Raw genomic sequence first — 19,344 nt, 5'->3', positions numbered from 1 at the left:
TGGTATAATCTTGTAAATGCATCTTCTTCTTGGCCTATAAGTGTTGTTAAGAAAAAAAATGACTCGATTCGTTTCAGGTATGGCCATGGGTGAAAGGAAATAGATTTCACTTACATCATCCGGGTACTTGTTGACTCGATTTCGATAGCAAATAAAATAACGCACCGCACACTAACCTTATAAAAACCAGTACCTATGGAACATCAGGGGAGCAGGACCCAGTATGGGGAAGAGACTTAAGAGTTTGCAATCATTATTGAGTTGTTTTTCTTGAATGAAGGTTTTACATGAAACAATATAATATTAATCAAAATATTTGGAATTGAAAGTAGAAACATCCCGATGAGCAATACAGGCCTCATGGGACTCTTGATCTTATCAAATATTAGCTAACAAAATACACATGGATGCAAGGAGCCAGATAATTTTATGCAGTCACGGTTACTTCACATGAGACAGCTGGCTGTCTCTACAAGTTATTGGCTACTCTATCATGACTTCAGTGTAATTTTTTGGTCATCTGGTTCTCCCAATATTACTGTAATACCTCGCTGAGATTAACGGGAAATCTGCAACAAGAAGACATCTATGTATCGTAGAACACTTGTACAGGCTGTATGCCGGCATTCCGTTCGATTATACCATAGAACGGTTGTTCATCATAACACCACCAAACAGGTAGAGTGGAACGCATGAATGGATAATTGTCAGTATACATGTTATTTGTTATCGTCTGCTTGTGACTGTTATATGAAGCCTGTTATTTTTGCTGTCCAGTTATACGTAAAGCATTTTTGTTAAAAAAATCAGTTTGATGTATAAAAAGAAAACGATAAATGCTACTCACGTGCATCTCTATAGAGAATCTGCGTCTGTAGGTGTCAGCCATTGGATAATTGTATTTCAAATTTTATATTGAATCACTCATCTATATTTGATCAGACAGTAACAAAGGCAAAGATTCCAGATCGCTTTGTCCAAGCTGTCATTGATATAGTTGGCAATGATAATGTGTCTACAACTGATGCCATACGGGAACAACATGGCCATGATGAGTCCTATCATGCGTAAGTACTGGATGTACATATCAAATCATATTCTTTTAAAAATTTGATGAGATAATCAAGATTTCTTTGAATTCCCAAATATTGTCAGCGTAAACATCTGTCATCTGTGCAAAGCCTGGTGTTCAGTATTTTTTCAAAAGACTGATGTTTCTTGTTAGCGCTACTGCTGCTGAGAGGAAAATTATCAAACGATGCGTGATCTCCTTTCCAAAATTTTATTCTTCATCACTTTTTTTCTCCCTTCTATAAGAAGAGTTTCAACTTCAACCAAACATTAATACCAATCAATTCGAGTTACCTCCCTTCCCCCAACCCATTAGTACATATATACACAACATTTTCATCTATGGTATAATCTTATAAGAGGATAGCTTACATGTGCCCGAGCGAAGTTCTTTTAGGACTAGAGTTACCTCCCTTCCCATCTGTGTTTCATTCCTTTTTAGATGGTCCCAAAACCAGATGTAGTACTCCAGTGAAAAAATAATCTCATTCAACTAAACCTTTTAAAAATGTACTGAGTGATTATCAGTAGGATGAACGAGACAATTGAAGAGATCATAAAGAAATACAGTTTGACTTACATGTGTATAAATACAACTCAGTTATCTGAAATGTTATTGATAGTTTTTCAATTACATTTTATAACCAGGAAAGGCAATGAATGACAAATCAAGATGCAGAACTGTCTTGTCCTATACCTGCGAGAGTGAGAAAAGAACATTGTAAATTGCTCCTCCTGTACCAGAAACTGTATTTAGTTCAAATGTTAAATAATAGGTACATTTTGGAAAGGTGGGATACAGGTTGCATTGTAGCAAAATTGGTATTACCTTCATATAAGGGAGGTGAATGTAACAGAAAAATGGTAATATTTTGATATTGAGTGCATAATTGTCTTCCTGTCAAAATACAGTAATGCAGGCGGAAACCCCACATGACTTCAGAATTCATAAGAGTTAAATATTTTACATGCATGATGAAGATTTCATAAGATATGACAATATTAAGGCTAGATCGATATTTCTTTCTCATGATGGTAAGAGTTGAAAATATGTTCAGTTAAAATATACTAAATAGCTCTGTTTTTGAGAAAACTTGCCCATGTTTTCAGTATATTTATATTCAGTAGGGAAAAATTACCATTTGGGGAATACTAATAGTTTCTGGTAGTTGAGATTAATCCCTGGGTACGTACATGTAGTGTTAACTCTTTGTCACTTAACTTACGAGGAATTTAGGGCTCAGTTTGGTTAGCATGCAAATATTAAGTTCATTACCATTTTCACATTTTTGACATTGGGCCATGAGCATCCTTTGAGCTAAGCAGTTCAAAATTTTGAAATTTATTGGTCTGGCCTCTTTCAAGAAACCAGGGGAGGGGCCTTCAAAGAGACAAAGCATTCAAAATCTTCAAAAATATTCTCAACAAATAGAAATGTTGGAATTCAAATTTGTTCTTTCAGAGTTGTAAAGCCTGTAAGGGGACGTTATCAAAATTGTGAAATTCAAAGCTGTCCTGCACTTAGGTGCTCCCTGAGGAGTTTACTAGTTCAAATAGGAAAAGTATTTTTTTGACATCTAGTCAGCCAGACAATTTTGAAACACACATGCTTCCTATGGTGCCCTGCTTCTCTAGTGTGTTCTCTGCTTTGCTGACAATAGCACCAGCTGACCATTTTCTAGCCTGTCCTTGTGACAACCTCAGCTTTCCTTACCTCCTATCTCTGGAATCCTTCAAGGTCATGACCAGTCTACTCTCAGACACCTAGAAATCTTCTATCACTGAAGATACAATTTTTTACAAATATTAATCTTGTAGATGTTTACTATGGATTCTGACAAAGCATCTTGTCATTCACAAATACCAGTACATTTTGTGTGATCTAATATCTACAGGTACTGAGAACTGTTGATGCATTGAGACAGACTTATCAAAAGTAACCACAGAGAGAAAATCCATTTTGTAATATCATTTGCTGAAATCTTTGATCTTATGCTCGGTGTTTCTTGGTTCAGTACCTCACCACCAGACATTGTGGCCTTTGCTGAGAATACCGTACATGTGAGTCGGGTGGCCAAGCTGTGTAATGATAATGAGGTGCCACTCATCCCCTTTGGAACTGGTACTGGAATGGAAGGCGGCATAAATGCATTGAAGGTGAGTGAAATTAAAATAGGGAGCTTGACATAAAATGTTGTACTAATGTCAATCCCATCGACATCTCAGAACTTTATATTATGTATAATTTTTGTATTTTACACTGGTTTTAATTTTTTTGACTTGAACACGAAATGTCAACTATATCTTGTTATTGTTTGAGGTCACATGACCTCCTTCATTTAACCTTGATTAAAGTCACGTAACCTCCTTGATTTGACCTCTGTTACAGGGAGGTTTGTGTCTCAACCTGTCAAAGATGAAGAAAATAGTATCTGTCAATGCTGAGGATTTTGACTGTACTGTGGAGGCAGGGGTGACCAGATTAACACTAAACAACTACCTAAGGGATACGGGACTCACATTTCCTATAGGTACACTCATTATTTATTTGTCACTTGGCCACTGATCTAGTTGTATAGATATACAACACTTGATTGTGTTGGGAGGCTGTCATTACTAATGGCCACCTAATTACATCCTTAGTTATTAGTTACCTGAACAGACTTAGAAGTTTCTATGGTATAGCCGTGAATTTGTTGTAAGCGTCTTTATATTTCATATGCTACATATACATTTGTATTACACACGTAGAATATAGTACATTAGACAAGCTCTGAACTGAAGCTGAATGTATTCTAAGGGTTAGATATATCAACCCATATGTCTCATCTACATCTAGGTATGTATGTCTATTTGTCCCGTTTATGTATGCTGGCCATAGTGACTACTGACTACCAGGTAATCACGTTTGAAATTATAGCAATGAGTTATATCCATTCATTCTTCTTTAGACATTGTACGAGGTTAAGTAGGAGGATGCTCTCCTGATTATCTTTGTAATGTCCAAAAAACTGATGACTCACATGACACATATGTTTGAGTCTAATTTGGTTGTGTTTGTAGACCCTGGTGCAGATGCTTCCCTGTGTGGCATGTGTGCTACCAGTGCCTCAGGTACCAATGCTGTGAGGTACGGAACCATGAGGGAAAATGTCCTTAACATGGAAGTAGTTCTGCCTGATGGTCGTATCATCTACACTGCTGGTAAAGGAAGGCGCACAAAGTAAGTGATGCTTCTTGGGTAAAGTAAAATGTTAGAACTGTATTATGGGATGTATAAAAGATATAAGTGAGTTAGTTAAACAATGCTGCTTCTTATTAAGCTACAACTACAACACATCTCAGTGATAGTACAATATAGTAATAGATAAACCTGACTTTTCTGGAACGCATACTTCGACACACTTCTTATGTTTATCTGTAATACATTGAAAACAATATGTGTCATGTTTTATCATTTCTACAGAAAAACTTCAGCAGGATATAATCTCACAAATCTATTTGTTGGATCTGAAGGCACACTTGGTATCATCACCCAGGCAACCATTCGTCTCCACGGCATACCAGAGGCTGTAAGTGATACAAGACATAAATCTTAACGAGGATACTGGCAACTTGCAATTCTTTGTAGCATTATTGGCCTTCATTCAGTACACAATATGTTGTTTGAATTTCAAAATACAAGATGGCCACTATTTTTTTCCTTTCTTCATATATTCTGAGATATGTGTGCCTGTTACTTGTTTACTTAATTTATCTGATTTTGTTCATATTTGATGGTAATAAGTTTAAAGTATGAAGACAATGATTTGCATCATGTGATTCTAGATGGTCTCCTTCCTGCAATGAGACTTTTCAGACAGAAACTATTGTTCTGAACTATTGATTTTGTTATTTCCTTTCATAAATAGTGAAAAGTACACATAGATTGTTTGTTAATATCTTATTTCATACATACAGACAATATCAGCTGTTTGCTCCTTCAACAATGTCCAGGAGGCTGTAGACTCCACGGTTCAAATCCTACAGATGGGAATTCCTATAGCCCGGATAGGTAAGTTATATCCACACAACAACCTACAGGTGTGGGATTCCTATAGCCAAGACAATAAGTTATATCCACACAACAACCTACAGGTGGGGGTTCCTATAGCCAGGATAGGTACGTTATATCCACATAACAACCTACAGATGGGGATTCCTATAGCCCGGATAGGTAAGTTATATCCACATAACAACCTACAGGTGGGGGTTCCTATAGCCCGGATAGGTAAGTTATATCCACATAACAACCTACAGGTGGGGGTTCCTATAGCCCGGATAGGTAAGCTATATCCACATAACAACCTACAGATGGGGATTCCTATACCCCGGATAGGTAAGTTATATCCACACAACAACCTACAGGTGGGGGTTCCTATAGCCAGGATAGGTAAGTTATATCCACATAATAACCTACAGGTGGGGGTTCCTATAGCCGGGATAGGTAAGTTATGTCCACATAACAACCTACAGATGGGGGTTCCTATAGCCAGGATAGGTAAGTGATATCCACATAACAACCTACAGATGGGGGTTCCTATAGCCAGGATAGGTAAGTTATATCCACATAATAACCTACGGGTGGGGGTTCCTATAGCCCGGATAGGTAAGTTATATCCACATAATAACCTACAGGTGGGGGTTCCTATAGCCTGGATAGGTAAGTTATATCCACATAACAACCTACAGGTGGGGGTTCCTATAGCCAGGATAGGTACGTTATATCCACATAACAACCTACAGGTGGGGGTTCCTATAGCCAGGATAGGTAAGTTATATCCACATAACAACCTACAGGTGGGGGTTCCTATAGCCCGGATAGGTAAGTTATATCCACATAATAACCTACAGGTGGGGGTTCCTATAGCCCGAATAGGTAAGCTATATCCACATAATAACCTACAGGTGGGGGTTCCTATAGCCAGGATAGGTAAGTTATATCCACATAATAACCTACAGGTGGGGGTTCCTATAGCCAGGATAGGTAAGTTATATCCACATAACAACCTACAGATGGGGATTCCTATAGCCAGGATAGGTAAGTTATATCCACATAACAACCTACAGATGGGGATTCCTATAGCCAGGATAGGTAAGTTATATCCACATAACAACCTACAGATGGGGGTTCCTATAGCCAGGATAGGTAAGTTATATCCACATAACAACCTACAGATGGGGATTCCTATAGCCAGGATAGGTACGTTATATCCACATAACAACCTACAGATGGGGATTCCTATAGCCCGGATAGGTAAGTTATATCCACACAACAACCTACAGGTGTGGGATTCCTATAGCCAGGATAGGTAAGTGATATCCACATAACAACCTACAGATGGGGATTCCTATAGCCAGGATAGGTAAGTGATATCCACATAACAACCTACAGATGGGGATTCCTATAGCCCAGATATGGGGATTTGTATAGTGAGGTAAGGTAAGTTATACCAATATGGTAATTAGTTAGAAGAATCAAAAAAGGAAGAAAAGGTTTATGTGTATATTGTTTCTTTTGTTGTAGAATTCCTGGATGAGGTATCTGTAGATGCAAGTAATAGATACAGCAAGCTGGATATGAAGGTGGCACCATCTTTATTCTTTGAGTTCACAGGAAGTCCTGATACACTGGACAAACAGGCTGAGGTTGTCAGTAAGTATGACATTTACCATATCTATCAAGCAATGATGGTCATTTCTGGTGAGGAAAATTAGCACGTTTCACACTTCAGATCTGTATCGCTTTATAATGATTTTATTGATTCTGGAAATTATGATACAAGAATGTAAGAAAATATAATGGAGTCATATAAATTATGAAAACAAATGATGACAGTTTCCATTTGTTTCCTTTCAGAGGAAATTACTTTCTTGAATGGTGGATCTGACTTTAAGTGGGCATCAGATCACCAGGAGAGAAACCGTCTATGGAAGGCTAGACATGACATGTTGTATGCCTGTATGGCCCTCAAGCCTGGCAAAAAGGTAGATATGGAAGCTAGACATGTCATCCTGTATGACCCTCAGACCTGGCAGTTAGATAAGTATGGAAGGCTAAAAATGACATCCGGTATGACCCTCAGACCTGGCAGTTAGATAAGTATGGCAGGCTAAAAATGCCATCCGGTATGACTCTCAGACCTGGCAGTTAGATAAGTATGGCAGGCTAAAAATGACATCCGGTATGACCCTAGACCTGGCAGTTAGATAAGTATGGAAGGCTAAAAATGACATCCGGTATGACCCTTAGACCTAGCAGTTGGATAAGTATGGCAGGCTAAAAATGACATCTGGTATGACCCTTAGACCTGGCAGTTAGATAAGTATGGAAAGCTAAAAATGACATCCAGTGTGACCCTTAGACCTGGCATTTAGATAAGTATGGAAGGCTAAAAATGCCATCCGGTATGACCCTTAGACCTGGCAGTAAGAAATGTTAGCCTAGATATGACATTCTATATGGCTCTCAAACCAGGTAGTAAGGTAGGTATGACAGCCTGGAAATGACATACTGTATGGCTTTCAGACCTGGTAAAAGGCAGGTATAGTAGCCTAGACATGACATAATGTATGTCTTGTTGACCTTGTAGTAAGGCAACTATGGTAGCCAAGATATGACATGCTGTGTGCCAGTCAAATGAGGCTGAGAAGACAAGGTAAAACAAACCATGATATTTTTGGTCTTTTTGCTCAGCAGGGTGTGGTCCTATGTAGTACTCACTGGTTTTCTGAGTGTTAACATGGATACATCTAGAAAGTTGAAGGCTATTGGAGACAAAGTTCCAAATTCTCAAAGCAGTTGATACCAACAAAATAAAAGAAAGGACATTTATATTGCATTCGGCATGCCGCTGAGTACACTAATTAAACAAATGCTCGGGACATGTGGCTTGTGAATAATAGCAGAATAGGTAGACTAGAATAAACACTTCTGAGGTCAACTTTCTGAATAAGAAAAAAATCATTATTCAAGAAGAAGATTGTACAAAAATCACAAAATGGGAATAGCACCTTTTGATGATAAAAGAAATGCTCAGGACATGTCATTTAATGTAGACTTCCACCCTGTGCCAACTGTGCATTAACAAAATTTTCTGATATTCTGTAAAGCCATAAGGCTTAAGAGGAGGTCTGGATGTTTTATTTTATAGTAAGGTAGTATAACATTTTCTTTTCCAGAAAGACCCACAGCGAAAAATAAAATAAAATGTAAAATTACAAATTTTGTTGTAAAATGATACGATAAATATAGAGCAGTGAAATGAAAGATGAAATGCGTGTTAAGAAAGTTTTATGTATAGAAAAAGTTTGCACGTTGATTGCGAGTTGTTTATGTCTAAGTTTTACTCTTGCCTTGATAAATTATTTTGTTAGACAACTTGTCAACATAAACAGATTTTATTATTGGGGTTGGTTAGTTTTATCATCTTTCGTGATTATCATTTTTGACTTTTTCAGCCCTACTCTACAGATGTTTGTGTTCCAATATCCAACTTACCAGAGGTCATAATGAGGTCAAATGAGGTCATACAGCAGGCTGGGGCCATTGGTAAGTACTGAAGACTAAAACTCTCATTCCAGTATTGTGATACTTTAACAAGTAATGTCCATCATAATCAAATAATTGTGGTGGTTGTAAGTACAGTACAACCCTGATATACCACCACCTTTCTTCCAATAAGGTTTTTTTGGGGGTATCAGTTTGGCAGTTTTTGATTCCTATGAGAAATGTCACAGGATCAATGTTTATATATTGTATACCACAGCTTTTGTTAAACATATCAATTTCAAGGCATAAGACAGTAGATATTTCTACATTAATATTTACCACTGAAACTTAGATTATACTCCAAGCCATGATTGAAACTTTATCCTGGCGCATCTCTCCAGGGATTCAACTGCTGTCTTTACGTACTCCTACAGCATATGGGTCCAAGACAACCTGGGAAGAATACCATGTTGATACAGCCAAGCTTTGAATTTCTTAGGCAGTCCCGATTTATCGATCCTATTCAGCCATTCTTCTACTTGCTTCTTGATCTCACCCACCTTCTTCTTGTTGAACAGGGTGTCGTCACACCATCTCCCGAAGCATTCCATTGGGTTGTTGAGAGTAGATGGTGTCTCCTCCCCCTGGACGCTAAGTTCGAACTCTTTTGTCAGCTGATCATGCTCTGTGATTTCTTCAGCTTAAACTTTATCTGAGCCCAAGTCACGACATCATCCAGTGTAGATGGTATCCTCTGTGCTTAACAGGTGGTTGATATCATTCTGGGCCCTCTAGTCTCTCTCTCAGCGGCTTTCATGATGATGTTCATACCCATCACAAATAGGATAGGTGACACTGTGCAACCTGTCACTATTCCCTTCTCCAAATCCTGCCATGTTGCTGTGAACCTGAGTTGCATACCATCAAAGTACTTCTTCGTGATGCGGTGACAAGTTCTAGGGTATGATAATGTTGTGTAGCTAGTTCAAGCAGCTTGTGAGGGATATCTCCATATGCATTGGGTAACTCAAGCCAAACTACTGTCAAATTGCTCCTATCAGCTTTAGCCTCGCAAATCATCTGGCTCAGAACGCTTGTGTGCTCTATGCATCCAGAGAATCAAGATATTGCGACCTTCTGGGTAGATAAGTCAATGAAGGGGTTGCTCAGCATGTTAGCCACCTTGCCATCAAAGGCATTGTATTCAACACAGAGCGAGGAGATAGTTCTGAACTGCTTCCCCAAGTTGTATGTTTGTGATGGCTGTTAGGGTGTCCAGCTTCTTATCCTCATTGCCCTGCATTGTTGTCACCAACATGCCCAAAAATTTTCTTCAAATATCATCCATTCCTTTTCATCTACCATTCTGGATCAGTTGACCCACGTGCTGTTGCTTCTGTTACCTGGTCATCTTCTTCCCCACTCAAGACAAGGCCTGTGAAGTGACTCATCAGCAAAGACATCTCCAGTACTCTGGACTGCAACCTCCTCTATCTCATTAGAAGAATCTTCTGTGCGTTACTTTAGGGTACCTGCAGAGCAACTGCTTGACCTTGCCTGGTGAATCCGAAGCCCACAAATATTCTAGCATACTCCAGTAAGTTTCAACTGCAACATTTGGATCTTGTTGAATAAAGATGTTTTAAGCGAAAGCTGAAATATCAGAGTGAGTGATACAGGTCCCTTTTTGGTTATTTTAACACTCAGCTTTTTTGTGAATTCCCTTTTTCATTTTCATCTCGCACATGCATATAAGCGTTACAACATAGCAGAATTTGCAAAAGTCTGCAATCATCATGAATTAAAATCAGAGGAACTTGAGATGGTGATGTGTTCAGAAAAAAAATCCAAAAAGTTTTTGGCATAAGCAAATAAAACGCACATTCAAATATATTTATATAAAGAGAATACAAAACTTGTTAGTGGACTCAGTCAGCTGTGAAGTTGATAATTAATTTACTGATGTTGAGGGACGGTTTTATTAGGGGCATGGAAAGTGATATTTGCATAGCTGTTCCTTAACATCATGGCAAATGGCAGTATGCTAGTTTGGTGTTACAATGGATGGCAATACAATGATGTCTTATTGTAGATTGTATCGACTTACTTTCCTTTCATAAGATATACACATTTGTATAAACTTTTTGTAATATTTATAATTTCAAGTGATTTGAAAAAAATAGACAAAAATATATTGACAAGCTATGGAGGTCACCTCTTATTCATGGGCACTTTCATCACCTGAAGTTTGCAGCAGTTAACTTTCTTGAAAAAGACCTGAAAAGAAAAGTTATTTTACAGTATGTATTCTTGTTACATGCCTCTTATGTTGAGATCTCGTTGACCTTAAAAGCTTTTTCTTATCAGTGCCAGTGTTGATCATGTTGGAGATGGAGATATTCAATTTGTTTCCACCAATGGCATGTAGATGTCTCCAAAAACATGAATGAGTAGGTTATTGCTGAAGGCATGTTTATGTTGTAGATGCGTTCATGGTCGGCCATGTTGGTGATGGCAATATCCATTCCTTATTTCTATTTGACACTGAAAATAAGAAGGAAGTAGAACTGGTTCAGGGCCTAGCCGAAACCATAGCAACGTAAGTGGAATGAAGGTTTTATATTGGACAGTGTAATACATACCATGGCAACAAATGAAATGGAGGGTTTCTATTGGACAGAGTAATAAATACCATAGCAACAAATTGAAATAGAAGGTTTCTCTTGGCCAGAGCAAGAAATACCATCATTTGTTCAGTAATAAAATTATCATACATATGTGTTATGCAGTTTTGGTTTTGTTTAGAAAAGTTTTAGTTCACCTGACCTTGTCAATTGAGCTTATGCCAAGGTGAGGCTTCCGTCTGTCATCATCTGCGCCTGTCCAGCACCACCTTGCCTTTAAACAACTTTCTTGTGAAAAGAAATAACCCTGACCAAAGTAATGGGGTTAAAACTCATAAATTACTTTATCCAAAAGACTTAAAATCATATTTTACTGGTAGGTTCCTGGTATGCAGGCTGAGAGCACTTATGAAAAGAAATAACATTGACCCCATTAAATGTCATAGGGGTCAAATTTGCTGAAACACGCAAACAACTTCTTCTGAAAAACCAAAGGGTCTAGAATCATAATAATGCTTGGATGAAGCCTAAAACAGGCTGTCTTAAGAAATGGACCTAGACTCAATTACAGATTACTTAGTAGTCAAGTCAAATTTAAAACACTCAACAACTTCTTTTTATTAACTAAAAGACCTGTAATGAGAAACTGACAAGTTTGCAAAAAATGAAGAAAAGGCCTGGATACATATTCAAGGTCACAGGGGTCAAATCTACCTTCCAAAACAGAATTCAGCAGTTGTGGGTTAATATTGTGTAGCTTGAATAATATAAGCTTTCTAGATTTTATCTTAAAATAATTGGATAGTGCCAATATTTGAAGGTCACTAATACGATATGTAAATTCATGCAAGGAAACCATTATTTGAATACTAGATTATGCAGACCAATTGGACCTCTTGTTCGAACTCGCACTCGCTCCTGATTAGTTATGGCTATGGATTCTATTTCTGTGTGATTATGTTTACAGAATTGCCATGGAACTGGATGGAACCTGTACAGGAGAACATGGTATCGGAATGGGTAAACGTGGACTTCTTCAGCAAGAGATTGGAGAAACGGGCATGGAGGTGATGAGGCAGCTTAAGAGAACATTTGATCCAAAAGGAATCATGAACCCTGGAAAAGTCATTTTTGAGTGAGAAAAGATAGATAATAACAGTGAAAAAATACGAGTTGGTACAGAAAACCTATTTTCTCGCCTGAATGAAATTGGAAAGATCATTTAATTGTTCTCGCTCACGGGAAATTTTTGACATAGTAATCATTTTGTATTATCTCCAATTTTTATAAACAGATGCTTATAATTATTTGGTATCCTTTTCAGCAAAGTAAAGAAATCACTTTATTTACAGTCTGAAGTTTTTATACACAATTGCTAATTGTTTGGCATCCGTTTTAATTTTCCATATCATACCATTTTATCTTTTATCCATCTAATGTAAACATTTATTTGTATTGAAATCTACTTCAATTTTCCAGCCAGTTTCAAACACCATAACTTGAAACTGTATTTTACTGAAGGGCAGTTAGATATGACTGCATTTGGATGAATTATTGCCCGTTGTTGTTTTCCATATTATCAGATATTTCAGTTTTCTATCCATTTCTTTCAAACCACGACATGAAATTATTTTCTTGAGTAGCAATTCGATTTAACTGTCCTTAAAGAGTACAACTGCCCCTTGTTGTTTTCCATTGTTATTCCTGTCTGTTTTCAAGGTGTCTTACAGAATTGGCAGGCTTTTTTTAACTATGTCATGTAATTGTTTTCCTCCACAGCCATTACATCTCAGTTTTTGAAGGCGTTATCGCGCTTTGATTTTCTTGCATTTTAATATCTTACAATTTTTTCACCATTATCTCAGAAACATGGTAGCCCTGATAACCACAACATAAAATTGTATTTTCCCCAATGTTACAAGAGTTATAACACTTTTTTTTCATCTTTTCCACATAATCTCCTTTCAGTTTTAAATAATTTTTTTCAAAATTTGTTTTCCTTCTTGACAATTTGACTCATCATTACCGTATTTTTCTTCTTTTTTATAGGATAAATTGTACTTTTGGTATGGGACAGGCTTCTGTTGTTCCGCTTTGCAGTACTCATGTTCTCTTTGCTCTTCTATTCAGTTTCTCGATACTACTGTGGACTAAAATGTTTGAAAGGGTATCCTGGTTTCAAGAAGTTTTGTATCAATATTTACCTCTTAATCTCTCAGGTTTCACTGAATCTGAACAAACATTTATAAATGTTTGTATAGTTACATATGTACAAGTTTTTTTCGTTCTTCTACCTCATTTGTGATAATTCCGAGAAAAATTATTTGTAGCCATGGTTGTTTAGTCATAACTGCTATTTAAGATTAGGAAATGACCATGTTGGCCTGATAATTTCTTTTTTCAGTATAATTGACATCAAAGAAAATGTTGTACTGAATGGTTGAAGAATTTTTCTATGTCATAGCAGCTACGTGTTTTGCAGTAAATGTATGAAGGAGCATTACTCTTGTACTTAAATTTTTACACAAAAATTATATTTATGTTGATGGCAAAACTGGCAGAATACAAGTCATTAATTCCACACTCATAGCCTGAACACTGTAGGGTACTGCATTTTCTGGTCAAATTGATATCTTATAATTTTACTATTGACACTATATATATACATATTTACTGTTTTTATATTTGTGGTGGGAGTTGCATTTATGTCAAAGTGTTATATATGTTTTTCTTTATATGTATATACAGAATGATGTCTTCTATACAATGTATATCATTGTTTTAATTGTCAATAAACATGAGGAAGTCCCAAGAATAATGTTTTTGTCTTGAATATTAATCTGTAATGAAGTATTGGTGTCGAGACAAAGAGGAACCTCATATAAAATTTTATCCATCCAGTACTTCCAATGTAAAACAAAAAAAAGAGCGAAAACAATAATTGTTTATGGATAGATAGATCATGGACTAAAAACTGTTTACAAATTTCAAATGTTGGATCAAGCTCAAAGTACGAGTTAAACCCTTCACTGTACAAACTTTTATAGTTAATGCAGAATTGTGACAGTACAGTTTGAAGTGGCTTACTTCATCTGATTAGGATCAAAATATGTTTTGTAAAACAGATGTCAAAATTCAAGATGGGCATTGGCAGCTATCTTTATATCCAATATAACTTCTAAACTAATGGTTGCTGGTGGTCATTTTGAAAATTTATGTTAAAATGAAGTTTCAAGAAATTTGATTTAATGTAAGAGGGAGCTGTAACAAGATGTTATTGGAAAAATTTTGAAAAGATGGATACAAACAAGGTGAATCTACCGATGAATTTTCAGAACAATCCATCAAATACTTCACCACCATACCATAACAAGAATCCTTCAAATACAGATGTCAGGTGTCGGACATCTGATCTGAACATCGATATCAATGAAATTTCTTCTTTCAAATTTAAAATTAAGTATAAATGGGTAACCTCCCTTTATAAAGTTGATCAAATCGTATTTGTGAAAATATAACATCTTTGGGAACTGGTTGTGTCTGATTGACACCATGCCCTTGATGGCAACCAAGCAGAATTTTGGTACATGCATTACTGGCTTTAAGAAATAAAATGGCAAGGGCATCAAAACCCATAAGAGATGAAAATGTTAAGATTCCCTCACAATTTAAGACAAGACAATGCAGATGTTACACCAGCATCTTTAATTAACAAGTCCTCAGTACAACACAAGTTTAACTCTTGCGCTTCCTAACCCTCAAGGGTTTTGCTGGTGCTTTCTTCGCCTGCTTCTTCAGTTTTCCACATTCGATGGCAATCAAACGGTTCCTCTGTTAAAATAAAAAAATAGTTTTTTAAGTTCAACTCATTATATTGGACTTTCTTAATGTACCATTAAAGGGATTTTCTGCCCAAGTTGCAAAATTTCTGGCTGTTCTCTACTATTGAAGAACTCATTCTTATGACTTTTAAAACTCTTAAAATCAAAATATCTCTACTGTGGTCAGATTGGACAGGCGAAATAGGTGAGAATACTCCAAGCAAAACTGTCCAAATACAGTGCGTTGGGAAATCTGGCACTGAAAGGTCACTAGACCATAGATTTTATGCAGAGTATTGGATAACTGCACAAGTGTGTATGCTGTTATTTAAAATTTCTGCTGGGATTACATGTCGTTAGGCTTATCTTCTGCTACCTGTAGATCTATAAAGAATTTCAGCAAATAAATATTATGCTTGTTTAAATGGTAAATTTGAGATGTACAATTTCTTTCAGAACCCAAGTAGATAATTTTGTAGTTTCCTTAAAAAGCATACAATGAAATACTTGTGCAGAACATCCGTTCAAATACAGTATAATGTTTAAAGTAACTCATTCAGATTAATCTACTATTGTCAATCAGAACAAAGCTCAATAATGAAGCATCAAACATCTTAATATGCTGAAATTGTCTGATTTATTGTTCCTGTTATGCTCCAGAAACTGACAAATATATATGTCTGAAACAGTTCTATATTTAGTCATTTTTATTTATAAATTCAAGAACTGAGGAAAGTATTGTTAGGCTACTTACTGCCTGCTTGGCTTTCATCAACTTGAATCTGTCAAAGTCTGTCAATGATTTCCTCTGTAACAAGAACATGTCAAGTTAATTTCACTTTAGAAATTTTCAGAAAGTGGAAAGACAAAACCAAGAAAGCATATCAGAAGTAGTGTTTTGTCATCCAAATCAATCAGACGGCAATTCCTATCAAGAACGCAGGTTCATCATGTATGCTTCCAGCTCCTTAAGGTGAGGAATCGGCCTACATATCTCAATTCAATTCTTTTATCTCAAGTAATTGTAAAATGTCCAGCTTCACTGAAAAGATGTTAATTCTTTAATTTTCCCCCCAAGTTGCCTACTCAGTGATAAAAGTGGAAAGTCTTAACAGTTGAATTTTCTTATTTCAGTGGAAATTATATATGGAATTATCTACTTTTTAAAAAGGCTGGAATCAGCTGAAAAGATTTTTATCTATCTACAGCATGTCAGAACTGGAGGTTGTCATCCAATAAATTCAGACGGCAATTCCTATCAAGAACTCGGGTTCATCCTTCATGCTATATATATATGAGGTGTAAAGTACTAAATTATTTGTATCCTGATAATTATATAAAGCCAACATCACCTCTATATTTTGGAAAACTCAGAATTTTTATGAAAAATTTCATCTTAAAAGCTGCCTCCCCCCACCCTCCTTTTTGTACATATTTGGGAATGAATGTTACACTAAGTGTAATTATTACCAAAACAAAAAATTTGAAACTACACGTAATTGTTCTGTCATATCTTTGTATCATGTAAGGTGTAACTATTTCTCCACAGTTGAAAATTTTTTGCGTGATGGCCAGTGATTGGACATATTTAGAAAACATTACAGCATGTCAGAACTGGAGGTTGTCATCCAATAAATTCAGACGGCAATTCCTATCAAGAACTCGGGTTCATCCTTCATGCTTTGAAATTGAAATTCTCTGTCAAATACATCCATTAAAAAGGAAAATTACAATTTCTAATTTATCTGTAGATCCAATGTTTAGAATACTGCAAATATCATTACTTGACAAGAGAATATGGTACACATAAATTTAAAAACAAAAAATCACGGAGTCAGAGATCATGATAAATTCTAAATTGAGAAAATATACATGGTTTTTTTTTCATCTTATGAAAGTAACTTAACTTCAGGAAATAACCTTTTGTTGGCTGTGAAAAAAGGGTGTGTGTGTGTTAGGTGCACTGGGTATTTTATGTCCAACAATTTCAATTACGATATTTATCAATAAAGAACAAAATTTTTGTGGCAGAAAAAAAAAAATTAATCTTGCATACTTAGATACAGGGGTTTTATACAGTATAAAATATTACATGCTGGAGCAGAATATGTTGTCCGGATAAAGGCACAAATTTCAACTGGAGACAATTTCTTATATACATTTACAACCTTGTTAGAAACACACAACACCAATTTATCATTTTTGAAATGCACAGCATGTCAGAACTGGAGATTGTCATCCAATAAATTCAGACGGCAATTCCTATCAAGAACTCAGGTTCATCCTTCATGCTGTGACAAGTGTAAATCGTTGATATTACTATGTAATGCTGTACAAATATTGCAACCACTGACAACACAAAGGCAAAGGGTACAAAATACAAACAGTGACAAGAGTATAGTTAATAAAATTAATCTCACTAAAGCCTTGTTGGCAATCTTCTTGGCCCAGGTTGTCTCATCCCATTTTGCCTGCATATTTTCTTTATTCCAGACCTTCAGGAGGTTTCCTGTGCGCAAGGATCTGCCAATATCTAATTTGAATTGAGTGAGGTGAAGAGACTTGAAGTTCACTTGCTTTCTTCTAACACCTGTAGCTGGTCCATCAACTAGTGCCTGTCAAAGAAAATAAAGATGTCCTGTTCTCAACAAAGCTTGTTTTCAATATGATTTTGAACAAGAGCAAGCAGCTACTGAATTTGAACACCCTCTATCCTTTAGAAATATGGCATGAATCTTTTTAAATTTTGTGCTTAAAAAGTTTCCCACAATTGAAAATTTTAACAGATTATTTGAGACAGAAACTGATCCCGAAAAGGAACTTTAGATATGGCTAAATGAGTTGTCTATTTTCTGTAAATATACTTACTGCTATCATTGTATTGGTCATAGGCCAAAATTTTACCAATTTGTTCTACTTAAGTTGACATATAGATTTAATTATTATTATAAATATGTTGTTGTGAATAAAAAACTGTTTGTACAAAATTTTCACTACGACAATTTGTATATCAAAATAGTAGCATTGAATTGAAATAAAACCTACTATATTCACTATTGCTTTTGGGCCTATGTGTCAATATCTTTCAAGGACCAAACAAAACCAACACATAAAATCATCACTGACTTCAGTTGTTCAAGAAATAAACTAAACCACTTTGGAAATTGAAAATATTGTTAAATGGTCAATGAGGGTAAACACATTCAGACTTCTCTTAATATTTTCATCAATTGGATTTCAATATCTAACTTCACATAATAGTCTGTTCTAGTGCTATTTAAATGAACTTACCCTATTCTGGTCAATAACATCTACGATGACACAGAGTTTTCCCTTATCAGGGCCAAAGGCAAAAAGGGCCACCCGCCCGATTTCTACGAAGCAGAACTGGAAAAAAAATGAAACACAATCATATAAAATAACTTTATAATGAATTAAAAGTCATTTTTTCAATTTACTGCTGAAACTGCAACCTCATTTAACATTTTTGTGCTTGTCAAAGCATGAGAAATGCTTGCAAGAGCAGATCAAGTTACGTATGTGCAACTGCAATCTAACCAGTCAAATGTGTATTTCAATGAAGCAAAGAGTACTTTTTTGTGGCCGAGTAAAAAGAAATATACATTGAGATATCATCTTCCTCATTCAGTGCCCCTTCAGTTATACACAACTACCTTGTATACATATAAGCAGTTTAAACGACCATGGGCACATTATGATCGCGACCTGGTATGATTCGGTTGTATACATTTGCCCTGCATAAGTAAAGTCAGATTTGAATATATAATCAAAACATCTAATACAATTGAATTATTTCATTTTCTTTTCAAAAAGAAACCGTGATATCACAAGGGCCAAATAAATCACACTTGAAAGATCTTATCACTCATGAAAATAAAGTTCACGTTTTGACTATGGGGGCTGCCATTTTTATTTCCACGCGGTACACCAGTCACAACAATATTGATAAAATAAAAGTGTTTTAGACATAATTCAAGTTGTAAGCGAATTAAAAACTGGATCATTTCATATCAGTTTTTAAAAGTTACAACATTAATTGTTTATTTAGCGTTTCTGATACCAAATATATGGCATTTACAGCATGGGATAAAATACCTCACTAAGGACCATGGTTGGACTTGCGAGAAAGAGGCTGTAGCGGAAGCGGAATTTTGTAAAGTATGCAATGGTTTGTGGGTAAATGATCTCGACCAAGTTTCAGATTTAGTTTGTGTCTTCCCAAAGAATACGTCGAATAAACAAATGTTCAATCAATATAACAAATTTCTTTTTCTGA

At 36.0% G+C, this 19,344-nt stretch overlaps 2 protein-coding genes across 2 annotated transcripts; one reads left to right on the top strand and one right to left on the bottom strand.

Annotated features, from left to right (window-relative positions):
- The first annotated feature begins 588 nt into the window (after positions 1-588).
- LOC132546721 (probable D-lactate dehydrogenase, mitochondrial) lies at positions 589-12,365 on the top strand. The gene is made up of 12 exons (XM_060210439.1): positions 589-678; positions 943-1,067; positions 3,087-3,228; positions 3,461-3,602; positions 4,135-4,294; positions 4,538-4,643; positions 5,032-5,125; positions 6,638-6,766; positions 6,971-7,098; positions 8,572-8,662; positions 11,087-11,201; positions 12,194-12,365. The coding sequence occupies exons 1-12, from the start codon at positions 589-591 to the stop codon at positions 12,363-12,365; spliced, it is 1,494 nt and encodes a 497-aa protein (XP_060066422.1).
- Positions 12,366-14,912: 2,547 nt separating this feature from the next.
- LOC132546710 (large ribosomal subunit protein eL14-like) lies at positions 14,913-19,201 on the bottom strand. Its single transcript, XM_060210428.1, has 5 exons — positions 19,164-19,201; positions 18,339-18,434; positions 17,468-17,662; positions 15,802-15,855; positions 14,913-15,057 (listed from the first exon to the last, which is right to left on the bottom strand). The coding sequence occupies exons 1-5, from the start codon at positions 19,176-19,178 to the stop codon at positions 14,962-14,964; spliced, it is 456 nt and encodes a 151-aa protein (XP_060066411.1). The 5' UTR covers positions 19,179-19,201; the 3' UTR covers positions 14,913-14,961.
- Between the last annotated feature and the right edge of the window lie 143 nt (positions 19,202-19,344).

This window comes from Ylistrum balloti, unplaced genomic scaffold (genome assembly GCF_031769215.1).
Source record: "Ylistrum balloti isolate Yb309-2 unplaced genomic scaffold, AGI_CSIRO_Ybal_v1 Utg369908, whole genome shotgun sequence".
Classification (NCBI taxonomy): domain Eukaryota; kingdom Metazoa; phylum Mollusca; class Bivalvia; order Pectinida; family Pectinidae; genus Ylistrum; species Ylistrum balloti.
The sequence above is the reverse complement of the archived record's forward strand: the minus strand, read 5'-3'. Positions and strand labels throughout refer to the sequence as shown.